Source organism: Dermochelys coriacea, chromosome 1 (genome assembly GCF_009764565.3).
Source record: "Dermochelys coriacea isolate rDerCor1 chromosome 1, rDerCor1.pri.v4, whole genome shotgun sequence".
In the NCBI taxonomy this organism is placed as follows: Eukaryota; Metazoa; Chordata; order Testudines; family Dermochelyidae; genus Dermochelys; species Dermochelys coriacea.
Genome location: NC_050068.2, coordinates 343,005,275 through 343,021,783, shown reverse-complemented (window position 1 = coordinate 343,021,783; position 16,509 = coordinate 343,005,275). Strand labels below are relative to the sequence as shown.

Below are 16,509 nucleotides of genomic sequence, written 5' to 3'. Positions count from 1 at the left end.
AGCTCCTAGCTCCACGTGCTGCCTCCGCCCGCAGGCACCGCCCCTGCAGCTCCCATTGGCCACGGTTCCCGGCCAATGGTTGCTGCGGAGCTGACAGCATGTGGAGCTAGGAGCTTAGGGAGGGACATGTTGCTGCTTCCGAGAAGCCAGGTAGGGAGCCTGCCAGCCCTGCCAATTCCATTATCCCAGCACCAGCGGGGGTCCCCGGCTGCTCCCACCCATGCATGCTCAGCACCCCTCAGACCACCCCCCACCCAGCACTTGCGGTGCTCCCCTGTGCACCCACCCTGTGAACCCAGGGCCTCCCGAGGGCCGCCTCCCCCCCAGCACCCGTGGCCCCCCCCAGGGCCTCCCCCCCAAGAACCCATGGGCCCCCCAGCAACCAGGGCACCCCCTGGGCCGCCCCCCCAGCACCCATGGGCCCCCCACAAGCACCACGGCACTCCTAAGATTTAGCCAGGGCTATAGTACAAGTAATGGACAGGTCACGGGCTGTGAATTTTTGTTTACTGCCCATGACCTGTCCATGACTTTTACTAAAAATAACTGTGACTAAAACTTAGCCTTCGATATATTTCATCAGGTGACTGTTCACACCATTATTGTGTTTTGGAAACAACTAATTTCTGTCAGGTTTCAGAGTAGCAGCCGTGTTAGTCTGTATTCGCAAAAAGAAAAGGAGTACTTGTGGCACCTTAGTGACGAAATAAATTTGTTAGTCTCTAAGGTGCCACAAGTACTCCTTTTCTTTTAACTAATTTCTGTAGCTCTCCACCCCTTTTATATTTGTCCTGTTTGTTTCTTTAATGTTCAAGGTACTGATATTGTCCTGTTCAGAAAGGGCTAGAGAGACATGGACTCACGTAAGTTCCCCCAGTACTCTTTGCCAGTTTGGTTAAATTTTTTATTTCTCATATACTTTTTAAACCAGGGATTTAGAATTGCTCAGACCTCTTATTGCATTGGAGTGACAGACATAGCGCTTGTCAGATGAAAAGGCTTTCGACACCCAGAGTGTAAAGATGTATTTTGGGCATAGAGCCATCAAACACACCAGAAATAATATGTTAATATACTCTGTCAGGTTTCAGAGTAGCAGCCATGTTAGTCTGTATTCGCAAAAAGAAAAGGAGTACCTGTGGCACCTTAGAGACTAACAAATTTATTAGAGCATAAGCTTTCGTGAGCTACAGCTCACTTCATCGGATGCATTTGGTGGAAAAAACAGAGGAGAGATTTATATACACACACAGAGAACATGAAACAATGGGTTTATCATACACACTGTAAGGAGAGTGATCACTTAAGATAAGCCATCACCAGCAGCAGGGGGGGGAAAGGAGGAAAACCTTTCATGGTGACAAGCAAGGTAGGCTAATTCCAGCAGTTAACAAGAATAGCAGAGGAACAGTGGGGGGTGGGGTGGGGGGGAGAAATACCAGGGGGAAATAGTTTTTCTATGAATGAAGATGTCATCAATGTAGCGCAAGTAGAGTAGGGGCATTGGGGACGAGCGCTGAGGAAGCGTTGTTCTAAGTCTAAGTTCTAAGTCAGCCATAAAAATGTTGGCATACTGTGGGGCCATGCGGGTACCCATCGCAGTGCTGTTGATTTGAAGGTATACATTGTCACCAAATGTGAAATAGTTATGGGTGAGGACAAAGTCACAAAGTTCAGCCACCAGGTTAGCCGTGACAGTATCGGGGATACTGTTCCTGACGGCTTGTAGTCCATCTTTGTGTGGAATGTTGGTGTAGAGGGCTTCTACATTCATAGTGGCTAGGATGGTGTTTTTAGGAAGATCACCAATGGACTGTACCCAGAAGTCACCTACTACAGGACAGGCCCAACAAAGAAAATAACAGAACGCCACTAGCCATCACCTTCAGCCCCCAACTAAAACCTCTCCAACGCATCATCAAGGATCTACAACCTATCCTGAAGGACGACCCATCACTCTCACAGATCTTGGGAGACAGGCCAGTCCTTGCTTACAGACAGCCCCCCAATCTGAAGCAAATACTCACCAGCAACCACACACCAGACAACAGAACCACTAACCCAGGAACCTATCCTTGCAACAAAGCCCGTTGCCAACTCTGTCCACATATCTATTCAGGGGATACCATCATAGGGCCTAATCACATCAGCCACACTATCAGAGGCTCGTTCACCTGCGCATCTACCAATGTGATATATGCCATCATGTGCCAGCAATGCCCCTCTGCCATGTACATTGGCCAAATTGGACAGTCTCTACATAAAAGAATGAATGGACACAAATCAGACATCAAGAATTATAACATTCAAAAACCAGTTGGAGAACACTTCAATCTCTCTGGTCACTCAATCACAGACCTAAGAGTGGCTACAAAAAAGCTTCAAAAACAGACTCCAATGAGAGACTGCTGAATTGGAATTAATTTGCAAACTGGATACAATTAACTTAGGCTTGAATAGAGACTGGGAATGGATGAGTCATTACACAAAGTAAAACTATTTCCCCCTGGTATTTCTCCCCCCACCCCACCCCCCACTGTTCCTCTGCTATTCTTGTTAACTGCTGGAATTAGCCTACCTTGCTTGTCACCATGAAAGGTTTTCCTCCTTTCCCCCCCCTGCTGCTGGTGATGGCTTATCTTAAGTGATCACTCTCCTTACAGTGTGTATGATAAACCCATTGTTTCATGTTCTCTGTGTGTGTATATAAATCTCTCCTCTGTTTATTCCACCAATGCATCCGATGAAGTGAGCTGTAGCTCACGAAAGCTTATGCTCTAATAAATTTGTTAGTCTCTAAGGTGCCACAAGTACTCCTTTTCTTTTTGCAATATACTCTGTATGTCTTCCTCATGTCACTTCTTACATGTCCCCTTCAGGATCCTTGATTCAAAAGCTGCACCTAGCAGACAGAAGATTTTCGGTGTGCTAATTTAGCATGGTTTCCATGCATGTCTATTACTGGGATTTGATCAAGAAGATTTGTAATGTTTCCTCAAGAACCTTCGGGAACCCAGATCACTGGAGGTGATACTATACATCTATTTTCTCTTTAAACATTTCTGGCCCAGGTACAGAAACAAGTTCAGTAGTCACCAGAAGTGCAACTATGCTGCTGGCATGCCAAAAAAATTTGGCATCAAATGTAGAAGTCAAGGCAACCTGAATCATAAAATTCTGTATCAAAAGGCCTTTGTATCATCTTGAATTGAAAGTGTGTGGTATGGAACTTATGACACAATGGCCACTGTAGAGAGAAACATATGGTCTATCGTCTTAGTTAATTAACAGGCCTGTATGAGATGGATTCTGAATAGGTAAGTTACTTGGTCAAGAATGGGGTGGCTATGGGCAAATGTCAAGATTTATGAGCAGTGAAGCTGATAATTGTGGTGCAGTGGAATCAGGGGACCTGGGTTCTGGCACTACCAGTGACCTAATACGAGTCCTTGGGCAAGTTACTTCACTGTTCTGTGCCTCAGATTGACTTATCTAATTAGACCATAGGCTCCTTGGGGGAAGGCTTGGCAATGTGTCTGTTCAGTGCTTATGATGCTGGGGTCCTGTAATACAAATGGAAAACTGGAGACAATGATTTTGGCTCAGGCCCTATATGAAAGGGGATTAACTCGACCATTCTTTGAGGAAATAGTTTTCCTAACAAACATTTGCGAACACTTAAGCATACACCTTGGTGTCAAGCAGTATTGAAATCAGTGCCAAGAGGCCACACTCGTTCCCCCTAGAGCTAGCAGAACAGAAGAGGATAAATTCTGTCTGCAGATGTGAGTATACATCTGCCACTGACTTCGGCGTGGGCTTCAGATTAAGCATATGCTGAAGGGTTTTTGTTGGATCTATGCCCAATACTTTGTATGGGTGAACCCACTAGAAGCAGAGAGTTTTAATCCCCTAACCCTGTTAGTGTGACAATGGAACAGCAGCTTGCAGGTTGGCATGCAGCAGCCTTTTATTTCAAATTTAAATAAACCTTACACCCGCCACATGTTACGGTGAAAAAAAAATTACAATTTTGTCTCAAGTGTTTTTTTGCTGCCATCAGAATATCAATTTTAGCCAAAAAAAAAAATTGTAGCATTATGGCTGATCTTGCACTGAAGTAGATGGACTTCGGAGTTTCAAAAATTACACCCTTTCCAAGTTTCAGAGTAGCAGCCGTGTTAGTCTGTATTCGCAAAAAGAAAAGGAGTACTTGTGGCACCTTAGAGATTAACAAATTTATTAGAGCATAAGCTTTCGTGAAAACTGTTCCTGACGGCTTGTAGTCCATCTGTGTGTGGAATGTTGGTGTAGAGGGCTTCTACTGCAAGGCCAGTCCTTGCTTACAGACAGCCCCCCAATCTGAAGCAAATACTCACCAGCAACCACACACCACACAATAGAACCACTAACCCAGGAACCTATCCTTGCAACAAAGCCCATTGCCAACTCTGTCCACATATCTATTCAGGGGATACCATCATAGGGCCTAATCACATCAGCCACACTATCAGAGGCTCGTTCACCTGCGCATCTACCAATGTGATATATGCCATCATGTGCCAGCAATGCCCCTCTGCCATGTACATTGGTCAAACTGGACAGTCTCTACGTAAAAGAATGAATGGACACAAATCAGACATCAAGAATTATAACATTCAAAAACCAGTTGGAGAACACTTCAATCTCTCTGGTCACTCGATTACAGACCTAAGAGTGGCTATCCTTCAACAAAAAAGCTTCAAAAACAGACTCCAATGAGAGAGAATTGGAATTAATTTGCAAACTGGATACAATTAACTTAGGCTTGAATAGAGACTGGGAATGGATGAGTCATTACACAAAGTAAAACTATTTCCCCATGGTATTTCTCCCACCCCACCCCCCACTGTTCCTCAGATATTCTTGTTAACTGCTGGAAATAGCCTACCTTGCTTGTCACCATGAAAGGTTTTCCTCTTTCCCCCCCCTGCTGCTGGTGATTGCTTATCTTAAGTGATCACTCTCCTTACAGTGTGTATAATAAACGCATTGTTTCATGTTCTCTGTGTGTGTATATCAATCTCCCCTCTGTTTTTTCCATCAAATGCATCCGATGAAGTGAGCTGTAGCTCACGAAAGCTTATGCTCTAATAAATTTGTTAGTTTCTAAGGTGCGACAAGTACTCCTACCCTTTCCAAGGTTTTCTAAAACTGGAACCATTTATCAGAATTGAACCCAAATAAAAAAGCTCCAATTGAAAGTTCTCAGATTTTGTTGCAAGTGTTTCTTTTGGCTTCCAGTCCGGCAGATAACTTCTTTGTGTCTCAGTACCCCCACCACCCGCACCTACAGAATGGCCCCTTTTATATCCATGGACCGCTCATTATCAATCTCCCTTAGCTACTTGCCATATTATCTGAGCACCTCACAATGTTAAATGTATCTTCACTACACCCGTGTTAGGCAGGGCAATGCTATTAGCCCCATTTTACAGATGGGGAATTAATGCACAGAGATGCTAAATGACCTGCCCAACTCCAAACAGGAAATATGTGAGAGAGGCAAGATTTGAACCCCCAATTCACCCTAACCACTGGACTATCCTTCCTCTCTGGATACAGTAATGGGGAGAGCACAATATGGCCTTCAATGTTGATACAGCACCGTGAAGGTGTTGAGTATTATAAAGATCCATGTTATAAGAATTCATTATATTCTGTGTTGTTTTAGCTGTGTCAGTCCCAGGATGTTAGGCTTTTTAATCAACTTCAGTACAGCACATAACACACGTCAATAAATAAAACCATTTATCGGACCAGCTCATCAACTCCTCCAATTTACTCCAGCTGTGGATTTGGCCCATATCATTTATGGTAATTTTTCCAGACATTTAGCACTTCTATCTTCTATCTATCGTATAAATTGGAACACGATTTTTAAAGGCATCAAGAGAGCCAGTTTGTCTTTTGGTGGGGGAAAAACAACATCAAAATACCGACCATCAAAATGCATAATACAGACCCTTAGGAGGTGTGAGATTGACTCCGTTTTTAAGGCACCATTGTACTGGTAAGATCCCTAAGGAATCAGCATGGCAGAGCATTAAGATTTTGCTGGGTTCGGATCTCAAGTCATCAATGGTCACTTGTAAATAATGATTGTTAAAAACCTGAAGGGAAGAAAACAGGCCACTGTTAATTTACGGTAAAGCACACCACATTGGGGTAAAACATATTTGGTTGTCAGCATAATTCTCCATAGCTTGATGTGCAGGTATCAGCCAGGAGGATTCATTTATCAGCATAGACAGTCGAAATAGACTCCTGAAACTCCATAGCAAGGGATGGAACTAGGAGTTGTATTGATCATGTCTGCAGTGTGGGTGAAACTTATCTGAAGGCAGAGAGCCAGCAAAGATTATGCACCACTTCCCTCCCACTCAAAAGAGGGTGAAAGTAGGATTTAAAGGGCTCTGGACTTTGTGCTGTCCTTTGGAACAGGAGTGAGTTCCACCTGTTGTGTCACGTCATAGTTACCAAGGGACACACTCGGCTTGAGCTGACATGCGTGGGACCTCACATGTGGGCAGAACCTGGCCTGAAGTGTGTTATCTGAAGCATTGTGGCAATGACTTTTACCAGACCAGTTAAGAGGGATGATAACATACTTGCTAATGTTTCTGCACCATCTAAGAGTCTGGGGCTGCTCACCAATTGAATTTGCTAGAAACAAATCCTGGCTCATCCTGGTCTGGAGGCTGGAAGGGGCAAGGAGTCTCTTTCCCCTTCATGCGTGCCTGGGGCTTGATCCTGCATCCGCCGAAATCAATGGCACTGACTTAAAGGTGCAGGATTGGACCCTGCTGCACATTGCCACTGGCTTTGCCTACGCAAAAGGAGTGAACTGGCTAACGCAATTGGAAGGAGGTGTGTCCAGCGTGGTTGTGGGCGGGGCTTTTATATCGGTAGGAGAGAGAGGGTAGAACACTCATAAAGAAAGTGTAGTGAGTTCCCAAGCCAGCTCCTCTCAGCTGCTTACGTTGCACAGCTCACGTGCAGACAGACAAGGTTTAGCTCTTCTTTAATTACCAGGCGGTGGTGGCCTTGTTGCCTGCTAGAAGGGCCATCAGCTAGATACTGCAGACAGATGCTCAGCAGGCACGCCAGCTGTTTCTGGCATTGCACAGGTAGTGCAAATATTCTTAGCTACCAGCGTGGGCCTTGGAGAACCTCAATGGTGACACAACCTAACCAGAAAAGGCAACGCGGGTGTGAGGTGCCATTTTAACAGATCAGTCCCTGGTCAGTAAGTTGGCCTGAAAAGCACCTGTTCACTGCTGAGATACAAGGGACTGCAGAACGAATGGGGCCGTCTGTTGTTCTGGGACTCTACGCAAGCATGAGGATGTGCTCCTTTTTCCAGGATCAGAGGCGAGTGGATAAGGAAAGAGGTTTTAGCATGATTTAGGACACCTACACCTCCCACTCCCTTTCCCTATGGAATGTGTATGTGACCACCAACGCTGTACCAGCTTTATTGGGCAGGAGGGAGAAAACATCCATACTCCCTGTCCCCGCCCTATCCTGCCCCCTCGTCTGATGTGGTTGCCTTGATAGGCAGAATAGCTTCTGTATGGCCAGGGAAGGGCAAAGTGAGATGATGTTGCATGGGCAGCCCAGTACCCTCTTGTGTGGGGGGAGAGATCTGCACACAGGGTCCCCAACACGTGTAGGTCTAAGGGAGATATCACCCCATGCCAACTAACACAATAAAAATACATAGATGATCCATTAGGAGAGAGTAAGGTGAAGTGCACAGATTTTTTTTAATGCACTTTTATTAGGCTGACCTCCAGCTAATGAAATTCCACAGCCAGTCATTTAAACAGGATTATTAACCATGGGTGGTTATTAACCTATACATTTGGGACCAGCATAGTATTTTCAGTTCCATTTGCAAGAGCTCACCTTAGTCACTGATGCAGGACAGATATTAGAGGGTTCCCTCATGTCCACCGCCTCCAGCTTCATCCCCACTGTGAAGAAGTGACTCCTCAAATCAGCATGATCCTATGCATATATATGGGAAACAACCAAATCTGCATATCAGCGATACCGGCCACAAACTCAGCATTTATGAGAACCAAGTGCCCCAGCATTTTATTTTACAGGAGGTACATTTGCCTGAAGTAATGAATCTGCCTGTACTGCCTAATTCATATGTTGCTCTGTGGCTTTGATTGCTTTCTCTGGGCAGACAGTTTTCCTAACAAAAGAAAGAAACCAAGTATAAACTTTTAAGGCAGACCAGAATAGGTGAGAGAATGAAAGGATGCCATACTAATGCTTGGATCCCATAGGATGGATATTCGAGACCAAATCTTTCATTCCTTAAACAGCCACAACTTCCACTGACTTCACCTGAAATTTCTCAGTGGATGTTGGTGGCTCGTGACCGTGAGCAGCTAGATTCTCATTTTCACAACGGTGTTTCTGTGCTGGCCCGACAGCATAACAAGATCTTAAATGGGACAGAGATGGATAGAATGTTGCCTGTTCAGGGGTCCCCTCACCTGGTGTAAGGGACCTACGCCAGCCCTGTTCCTAGCCCCTCAGCATGGGGGGCAGACAGGGAGTTGTAACAGGGGAATGTCAGGGGTGTGGCCAGAGTGCACTACCCTATAGCTATTCTCCATTTCCCAAGGCCCAGGGGGTAGACGTGAAGGAGAGCAGCCCGCAGGCTGCTCTAAATTTATAAAACAGGCTAGGCAGGTTCCTACGTGACAAGAGAACACAGGGAGCACAAACACAACTTTAAAGAGATCTTTACCCATCCCCCACTCTGATCCTGACCAAACACAGGTAACTCAAAATTAGGCCTAATGACCATAATCAGGCTCTCTAGCAGTTGAGACAAGGGACAGCACTAGATGACAGCCATTTATTTTAAAAGCCAGGCAATGAGACCACATGTTACTGCCTTAGGGCTATGTTAAGCCACACGAGGTGGGCACGAAGTGATCACACAGCAGTTGGGACACTCTGGCTGACTCATCAAAACTGCCTGTGGTCATTAATGCCCATCCAGCTCTGCTGGATGTTACAGAAGAGGGTAGGGACCATGTCCCTGCCCCTTTGGCGAGCCAAGCTCTGGTGAAGGCATTCAGGGGATGCAGACCCTGGGATTGTGGCTGACCCCCGTGCAGCTTCACAAGAGCTGGAGGGATGGATGGATCCTTGGTCCGTCCCTCAGCTTGCAGACCCGCACAGGAGTGGCGACAACCTGACCCTACAGCCACATGTGATTTCAACAAGGTCCCAAAAATCACCACTCCAGCTGGTCCCCCTCAGCCAGACAGAATAGGCCATGGAGACAGAACAAGTCCTCAGATCCCGAAAGGCGGGCAGCAAAGTAGCACATTTACAGGGCAGCGCGGGGAAGCCGGCCAGCGCTATACCTGGTTTGTGCATAAGTAAAGGACTTCTGGCCCCAGGGCAGCGCCCTCCACAAACACTAAATCCACTAAAGGCCAGAGTCTACCAGTCTAACAGGAAAGATGGTACCAGTCGTTATTGCTGTAGGCTGGGATTCGGAAGATCCACATTCAATTCCCTGCTCTGCCAAAGGCTTGTTATGTGATCTTTGGCAGGGTCACCTAGTGTCTCTGTACCTCAGTCCCCCATGTGTAAAATGGAGATATTAGTCCGTCCCTACTTCACAGGAGTGGTGCAAGGTTTGTAAAGTCTGAGAAGTGATCAAATAACATTATCTTACTCAGGCTGAGCAGTACCTCACTCTGCAAGGAGAAGATTTCAGTGGAAAAAGAGACTATGTGAATACGGGTGGCCGAATCTGGACCTAAACGGACACCCTGATTTGCTGGCCTGTGCATGAACGATTGATGGAGAGGTTTGCCCAGCGATCTAGGGAATTAATTTGGGTGTTTAAATGCCTTAATTGGCTTTTAAACTCTCAATCTCAGACCCCAAACTGGGACGGTGCTAAACACTCATGTATCCTTTGCAAGGAGCAGGCAAGTCTTGTTCCCATGATTTAGACACCTATATCCTCAACAAAGGACATCTCAGGTAGAAGCCCTAGGACCACATTGGATTAAGGATCACGTTTCAGTTTTATTAGCTCAAGAGTGATCTCCTTTCTGTGGTAAGATAGTATTTCCGAACCATCAATCAATTAGCCAGTACATATCCTGCAATAAGAGGTATTGTTTCACTTTAAAAAATTGTGCTGAACTCCAAATTGCATGGAGAAAACCTACTTCTATCTAATAGTACTTGGCAATGCCATTCCCTTCTACATTCACCGCTACATGTTATATTCTTGTCCTAAAGTGGTTTTATATTGATTCAAAGTAGTATGTCATTTTTTCCCCCTAGAACTGTCTTTACTTACGGATTTAACAGTTTCTATTTTGGGGAACTTATGTTTCTAGTGACATTGAAAGAAGGGTTTTACAAGGTTCAGTAGAGATGGAGGAATCATTGTTTGAATCTTGCTTTGCACTTCTATAGTACCTTTCATCAGAGGATCTCAAAGCACTCTAAAACATTAATGGATTTAGTCTCACTGCAGGGTAGATATTATTTTTTCCATTTTGCAGATAAGGAAACTGCCGAAGGCTAAATTAATTGCTTAAAGCTACACAGTAAATTAATGGCAGGGAAAGGAACAGAACTCAGGAGTTCTAGCCTCTGGCTGTATATTTTAACCATTAACAATAAAGCCTAGTGCTTATATAGCGCTTTTCACCTATAGATCTCAAAGTGCTTTACAAAGGAGGACAGTATCTTTATCTCCATTTTACAGATAGGGAAACTGTGGCACAGAGAGGCAGTGACTTGAGATGCTTACTCATGTTTGGTAGTTATCATCCCCTCTGGCAAGGGGCCAGTCCTGCTCAGTTCTAATAGCACAATCTAGCCCACAAAGAGGGTGACGTCCCATTTCTACCAGCCTTACAGTGAGCAATATTTTATTCTGGGATCAGCCCCATTGCTTAAATGGGATTGCTCATGGAGTAAGGAAACTACTCAACAAGAGTAAGGGTAGCAGAATCTGGCTCTGTGTAAATAGTGCCTAGAGTGTATGATGGATGCTTCAGAAATGCATATCGTCATCACCACCAAAATCATCAGCTTTGCCACTGAATGTTTCAATTAGAGATGGGGCGTAGTTGCAAAATTCAGACCCGAGTCCAGATCTAAATTTCAAACCCCCAAAGTTTGGAAGCATTTGGACTGAGGATTTTGGTTTGGCCTGTTACAGACACAGGGTCCAGCCATGAAGTTCGTTTCTACGTTTTGAATGCCCCAACCATTTGCTTCAGAGTATATAGACAGGGATCATTTGCAAAATGCGCACTTGGGAACTAGGTTTGGACTGCAACACCTTCCCCCAGATCTGGGATATACAGCGTCAATATATTTTAAAAGCCCAGATCCAGCAAAGCACTTAAGCATGTGCTTTACTTTAAATGAGTGAGTAGTCCCATTGATCTCAAAGGGGGTTGCTCATATGCTTAAAGTTAAATCCATGTTTAAGTATTTTGCTGATTGGGGCCTAAATACCTAGATCCTATTGAGAATCATTTTTATCTGCATCCATTTCTGGAGTTGAGTTTTCCATAGCTACTTTTTGTTGTTGCTTTCTTAAAGACAAAATTAATTCAACAGAAAGAACAACTCTCTAAAAGTCTAATGATACATAGCATAGTTTTGTTTCAACAGCACATCCATGTCTGCCTTTAGATCTTATTTTGCAGCCCAGCACCTTAATGTCTGAGCACCTTAATGTTTGAGCACCTTCCATGTAAAATCAATACCAATAGAGTCTCTGGTATTTCTTTCTTTTTGGGGTCAAAACTCTACATAGGGTAGAGGGTTTTGGGGGGGGAAGCGGAGGCTGGGAGGGGGCTGATTTGTTCTGTTCAACCGTTGCATAGGGATTTGGGAGTAAAAAGAGGTGTCACTGTGGAATGTCATTCTGATGACATTTGCATCACCCCTAAAGCCAATTAGACTCTGGATTCACCTGATCTCCCTTGGAAGTTTGTTACACAATAACAATATTTATGAAAAATGTCTTAAATCACACACTTTCACCACAACAATAGGGGGATGGGGGGAAAAGAAGGATCCAAAACACAGTCCTCCAGTCCCAGTGCTCTTACTGCTTTGGGCCACCGGGAATTGGCTAGGCTATGGCATATGCTGCTCTTCAAAACTCCAATTAACTGACATAATTTCCAAGAACAGGTTTCACTGAAGTGAAAGGAAAGCTTTTAATTAGTATTAGTCTCAAACTGATACACTGCATAATGAACTGTTCTCTCATTCCTGTATTCACACTGCTACACAATATGCCATGTTAAACAGAAAAAAAAAGGAACTCTCCTAGTCATTCCACACTGTGTTCTCTCTCCTGGTTTATTTCCTTCTATAAGGACAACCGAGTGTTTTAGGCACCTTTCTTATATTTAAATCCTCATTAGGAGCTCCTTGTTCCCCCAAAACAGATATTCTCTGCAGTGAGAGTTTGGGATGTATGAAGAAAGGGCTCGCTTCCTGGAAAGCAGTAGGGGCTAGCAGATCTGGCACTATGCTACAGCTCGAGAGACTGGGTTTTAATTCCTGGCGCTGCTGGGTGACCTTGGGCAAGTGACTTCATGTCTCTGTTTCCTCTCCCGCCCTTTGTCTGGCTTCACCTTTGGAGTCTGCCCTGAGTGAGAGATGGCCCATCGTTATGCTATCCCAGGAGCACACAGGACACTACTGTGATGAAGGCTGGCAGAATCCGGCCCTTTATTATTATTTTACAAGGTTCAACAGCTGAGAATCCAAAGCACATGCTTGAGCTGAAGCGTGAGGGAAGCTGCCAGCAATCTGGGGGAGCAGACTCCCATCTACTCCAGGTGACCACGGCTATCAGAACCTGGCCCAAGAAGGGGTGGGGGTAGAGATCTCTTTGGCCGTTTCCGACATTTTATTCCCCTCATTTATGTATGAGCCAGACTTCACTCCCATGGCAGAGCAATTGCTCACCCCATGGACTGTAATGGAGCTAGATAGATGAGGATTTGGCCCACCAAGTTATATGGCCTGTATATAGGGCTCAGAACGGAAACGTCCCCTCAGCGTTAACCACAGAAGAGGAGTGCAGCGGAGAGGTGGGGGGGGGGTGGAACTGCCAACCCACTGAGATGCTGCAAAGTTCCTTCCCACCAAGTGCGATTTCTCCTCAGCAGCCCAAGCCCAGAGAATTAACATGGTACAAGCACGGCAGTAGCTCATTCAAAGGGACATGATCTCTAACATGAGCGATTACGGCCTACAACAGCGTTCCTGAGTTATGAATGGCAAATTACAGAACCTCTGCTGAACGAAAGAAAGCCCGTCACCTATAGTCTGAACCACCTCGGGAGTAGCCAGAGCTGTAATGAATCTCACAGCGAATCTCAAGAAGCAATTAAACTGAACCGTGTTCTCGCTGGCGTCTAGGGCGTGCACAGCAGATGCATTTGCAAATCTTCCAACGTGCTAAGACCCTGATCCTTTGCGTTGTTGGAAAGATGGCAGTCCACAGCTACATCTGAGTAACCCTCCTAACTGTGGGCTGCCCCTTACTATGAAACACGCTGTTGCAGCGCCTCTCAGCGGAGGATCTCAGATTGCTTTGCAATCATTAGCTAACCAAGCCTCTCCTCATTCATGTGCAGTTTAATCCCTGATTTACACACCCACAGAGCTGCAGGATTCGATGCTGTGAGAGGTGAAGTGACCAGTCACCAGTCCCACATCAAGTCACTGGCTCAATTGGGAACAGAACCCAGAAGTCCAAATGCCCCGTCCCCTTCTTTAGGGATTAAGAAATTTGCTCCTTGGTGTCCCACCTGTTCATTGTGGAGATAATCCTGGATCCAATCACTCACTCACTTTGAAAGTAGGGTTTATTACCCACACCCAGTTCGAATGCTGCAAGTACCTTTATAACAGGAGCCTAAATGATTTAGTGCCTAAGCGAGTTAGACTCCTAATGCCCATTGGAAGTCACTGTCCAATGGGAATTATGCACTTTACCTGCTAAAGCACTTTTGTAAATACTAAGTGCCTGACTCCCATTGGAAGCCAGTGACTTTCAATGGATGTCAGAAGCCTAACTTAGGCACTTTTGTAGATGCCTAAATACCTTTGGACATCTAGCCATTAGGCACTTGGGTGTCTAATTCTTGTTGAAAGATGTAAGCTCCTAAATCACTTTTGGAAATGGGACGTAAGCACCTAAGCTACTTAGGCACTTTAAAAATGTTACCCAAAGTCATATTTTGAGCTGGCTACTCTAGCTGCTCTCACAAATTTTGAGGAGTGCACCCATTTGCAAATACACAACCACATTCACAGTCCTTTCTGCTGCTGCCTGGATACAATGATAAACCACAGTTTGGCCTGGCGTTTGGAATAATGGATCCAGACGTTTATACAGCAAGCTAGAGAGGAGCTCAAAATGCAAAATTCAGATTCTGATTTCAAACACTCCCAAACTGTGGGCTACCAGATCCAGGACGTTAATTCAGGGTCCAGCATGAAGATAGGGGCCAATTGCAGAATTCAGAATTGGGTTTTGATATTGAACATTTCCAAAGTGACTGGATCTAGGGTGACCTCCACACTGAACGAAAATGAGTAAACGAATGATGAGCCTGATTCTTCTCTCCCTTCCACCAGTTGCACTGGTGTAAAACACTAAAGACTTTGCCTGTGTCCACACTTTATTGCTACAGGGGCACAGCAACAGCTGGACCAATGTAATACTTTAGTGTAGCCACTCACTACAGCAATGGCAGGGGTTGTCGTTAATCCCCCTCTACGAGAAGTGGAACCTAGAATGACGGAAAAATTCTTCCGTCAACCTAGTGCTGTCTACACCTGGGGTACGTTCGGCTTCACTACATCATTCAGGGGTGTGGCTTTTTCACACATCAGTGAAAGTTAGGTTGATCTAACTCTTTAGGCCTTCAATATAACCTCACCCTGGTTTAGGCTGCTTGAAGGGAGGGGCAGAATTAGATCCTATATTTTTTTTTATCACTGATTGTATTTTTTGTTCTTACTTTTCAGTAATATGTTCCTCTCAATGTTTTTCTCAATGTCCCTGGGAATTGGGTGTTTCCAATAATCTAATTTTAAACTAGGGTGACCAGATGTCTCAATTTTATAGGGACAGTCCTGATTTTGGGGTCTTTTTCTTATATAGGCTCCTGTTACCCCCCACCCCAACCCCCTGTCCCAATTTTTCACACTTGCTGTCTGGTCACCCTATTTTAAGCAGACAGTTCATGTGTGATGTTCAGTTCAGGACAGAAGGAGTCATGATAAGAAGGATCTCTAAGCTGTCTCCACAGGAATCATGCCTTTATTTTTAATTGACAAAAAAGAGCCCTCCCAAATGCAGTCCCCTGGCTTTATTTCCACATGAATTGGGCTTGTTTGCAATTCAACGTCCTTTTCTAAATGTGGAGAGATCTCTGTGCGGACACACACAGGGGAAAAGAGACAGCAGAAGCTGGGGCTTGCTGGTTTGACAGTCAGTGCTGGGAAGAAACTAAAATTTAGTGTGGGAGGGGGAAATTATTTGAGATATGATGACCCCCCTCCCCAGCAGAAGTAACTGTTAAGCTGTCTGAACCCAATTCTGCCCTGTGATGTGTGACTCAAAATCTGTGGAAGCCTTATGGCTACATCTGAGGGCCAAATTTAGTCTTTGGTATTTTAGGCCTCCCCTGTTCAATAAAAAAATAGTTACCATAGAAACAGCCACATTGCAAAGTAGCCATTCTAACTCTTAAATACAGAGCACCTTTGCTTTATCCCTCTGCCTGATGCAGATGGCATAAAATGCACCCGGGCAAATATTCCCTCACTCCCAGGTTCTAAGATTCTTTTGAATGGTGGAAACGTAGAAAGCAGAGCAAGAGTTAAAAAGACACTCACCTACGTACATGTTACTGCCTTCAAGCAAAAGTAGAGGGTTAGGAACCTCCAGCCAACCCAATCACTTTGCAGCCATTCACTAATGAATCCTCGCTATATAATACGTATTATCCCCATTTTACAGATGGGAAAGTTGAGATGCACAGAAATTCTGCCAAATTTTTCTAACTAGAGTATCCAAAACGAGGCCCCCAAATTCATATTTAGGTATCTGGGTAAGTAGCTGGACTTTTAAAATGTACTGAGCACTCACAGCTACTCATTTGGGCCAATTCTCCCCTCACCTCTATAGGTGTAAATCAGGAGTAACTCTGCTGAAGTTAATGGGATACAGCAGAGTAAGTGAGGTCAGAAAAGGCCCACTAATGTCAATGGGAGCTGTGGGCATTCAGCATCACTGGCAATCAAGTCCCTTATTTAGATGACTACATCTATAGTTAAGGGCCAGATTCTGCTCTCATTTATCTCATAAATCAGAGTAATTTCCACTAAAGTCAATAGTTTTACTCCAAATTTACA

General features: G+C 44.8%; 1 protein-coding gene across 5 annotated transcripts in view; it reads right to left on the bottom strand.

Moving 5' to 3' along the window:
* The window catches only part of SFMBT2 (Scm like with four mbt domains 2), a 205,877-nt gene that overhangs the window by 65,444 nt on the left and 123,924 nt on the right, over positions 1 to 16,509 (bottom strand). For all 5 annotated transcript variants that reach the window (XM_038372526.2, XM_043499007.1, XM_038372534.2 and 2 more), the window contains exons 8-9: positions 7,951 to 8,052; positions 6,005 to 6,152 (exon numbers count right to left, since the gene is read on the bottom strand). In XM_038372526.2, coding sequence (XP_038228454.1) covers positions 6,005 to 6,152; positions 7,951 to 8,052 — 250 coding nt within the window. The remainder of the gene's footprint in view (positions 1 to 6,004; positions 6,153 to 7,950; positions 8,053 to 16,509) is intronic.